General features: G+C 69.3%; 1 protein-coding gene across 1 annotated transcript in view; it reads right to left on the reverse strand.

Moving 5' to 3' along the window:
• The window catches only part of KLHL14 (kelch-like family member 14), a 63,183-nt gene extending 62,115 nt beyond the window's left edge, over positions 1 to 1,068 (reverse strand). Inside the window, exon 1 of the mRNA XM_010574366.1 lies at positions 131 to 1,068. Within this exon, the coding sequence (XP_010572668.1) occupies positions 131 to 1,068 (938 nt within the window). The remainder of the gene's footprint in view (positions 1 to 130) is intronic.
• Between the last annotated feature and the right edge of the window lie 376 nt (positions 1,069 to 1,444).

The following is a 1,444-nucleotide window of genomic DNA, read 5'->3' on the forward strand; positions in this document are numbered from 1 at the left end:
CGCCGCAGGCTCGGCCTCGGCCCCGTGCCCTGCGGGGACTCCGCGCTCCCCCGACCTCCCGCGGCCAGAAGCCGCCGAGGGGGCGCCTGTGAGGAAAGCCCCCCGTCCCCGTCCCCGCCGCCCCCCTCACCTGCTAGCCAGGCTCTGCCGGCAGTGCTGCCTGAAGGGCATCAGGTGGTAGTTCATGGCGTCCAGCAGCAGCTTCTGGCAGACGGGGTCGGTGCGCATGAAATCCACCGACTGGACCCGCTCCACCAGCTCCGGCGCCGGGATGAGGGCGAAGCGGAGGCGCTTCATCAGGTCCGGGGCGTACTGCATGCGGGTCTCCCGGTCGTGCTCCAGCCAGAGCACGGACATCTGGAAGAGCGCCAGCTCCGACTCGACGGGGGGGGGCAGCGAGTCGAGCAGGGCGCGCATCTCCTCGAAGTTGAGCAGCAGCACGTCCTCCACCAGGTACTTGTTGGCCAGCTTCTTGGTCTCCTCCAGGCCGTGCAGGGCGGCGATCTTGCACACCTGCTTGTAGTTCTGCACCGAGATCTGGTCGTTGAGGAACTGCACGCAGAGCTTGGTGACCTGCGGGATGTGCAGGATCTTGCTGACCGAGAGCACCTCCTCCACCGTGTCCAGCGAGAGGGTCACGTTGGCCGTGTACAGGTACTCCAGCACCAGCCGCAGCCCGATGGACGAGCAGCCCTGCAGCACCAGGTTGTTGATGGCCCGCGGGCTGGCCAGCAGCTTGTCCTCCGGGGAGGAGGACGGGGTGCCGGGCTCCTCCTGCGGCTGCGGCGGCGGCGGCTCCTTGGGCGGCCCCCCGAGCCCGTCCTGGGCGCCGGGCCCCAGCCCCAGGGCGTGCGGGTGCCCGCCGCTCCCGCCGCCGCTGGAGAAGAGGGATCGGAAGTACTGGGAGCAGGAGGCCAGCACGGCCTTGTGGCAGTGGAACTGCTGGCCCTGGGCCGTCAGGGTCACGTCGCAGAAGAGCTGCTTCCTCCACAGCAGGTTGAGGCCGTGCAGCAGGTTGTCGCTGTGGCTGGGGTCGAAGGTGGAGGTCCTGTCCCCGGATCTGGACATGGCGAGCGGCCTCCGACACACCTGCCTTTTAAACCCTCCTCCAACCTGGGCAGAGGGGTGGGGAGGAGAGCGGGGTGGGGGGACACACGGGACGACACAACAATAAACACAGAGCTTTAGAGGCCCGGAGGGCGCATCCCGGCCGTGTGCGCACGGGGGGGCAGCAGCCGGGGGACGGGCTCCCCTCTGCCCGACGAGCCGCCCCCCCGCCCCGGCCACGGACGGGCTCGCTCGGAGGGGCCGCAACTTGGGAAGGCTGGAGGAGATGTATTTTTTTGGCCTCCCCCCTTCCTCTTCCCGCCCCCCCCTACACACTCACACCACCCCTTTCTCCTCCCTCCTCGGTGCAAACCGGGCTGCTCTCCAGGGGAGGAGC

Source organism: Haliaeetus leucocephalus, unplaced genomic scaffold, assembly GCF_000737465.1.
Source record: "Haliaeetus leucocephalus isolate CR32 unplaced genomic scaffold, Haliaeetus_leucocephalus-4.0 Scaffold428, whole genome shotgun sequence".
Taxonomy (NCBI): Eukaryota; Metazoa; Chordata; class Aves; order Accipitriformes; family Accipitridae; genus Haliaeetus; species Haliaeetus leucocephalus.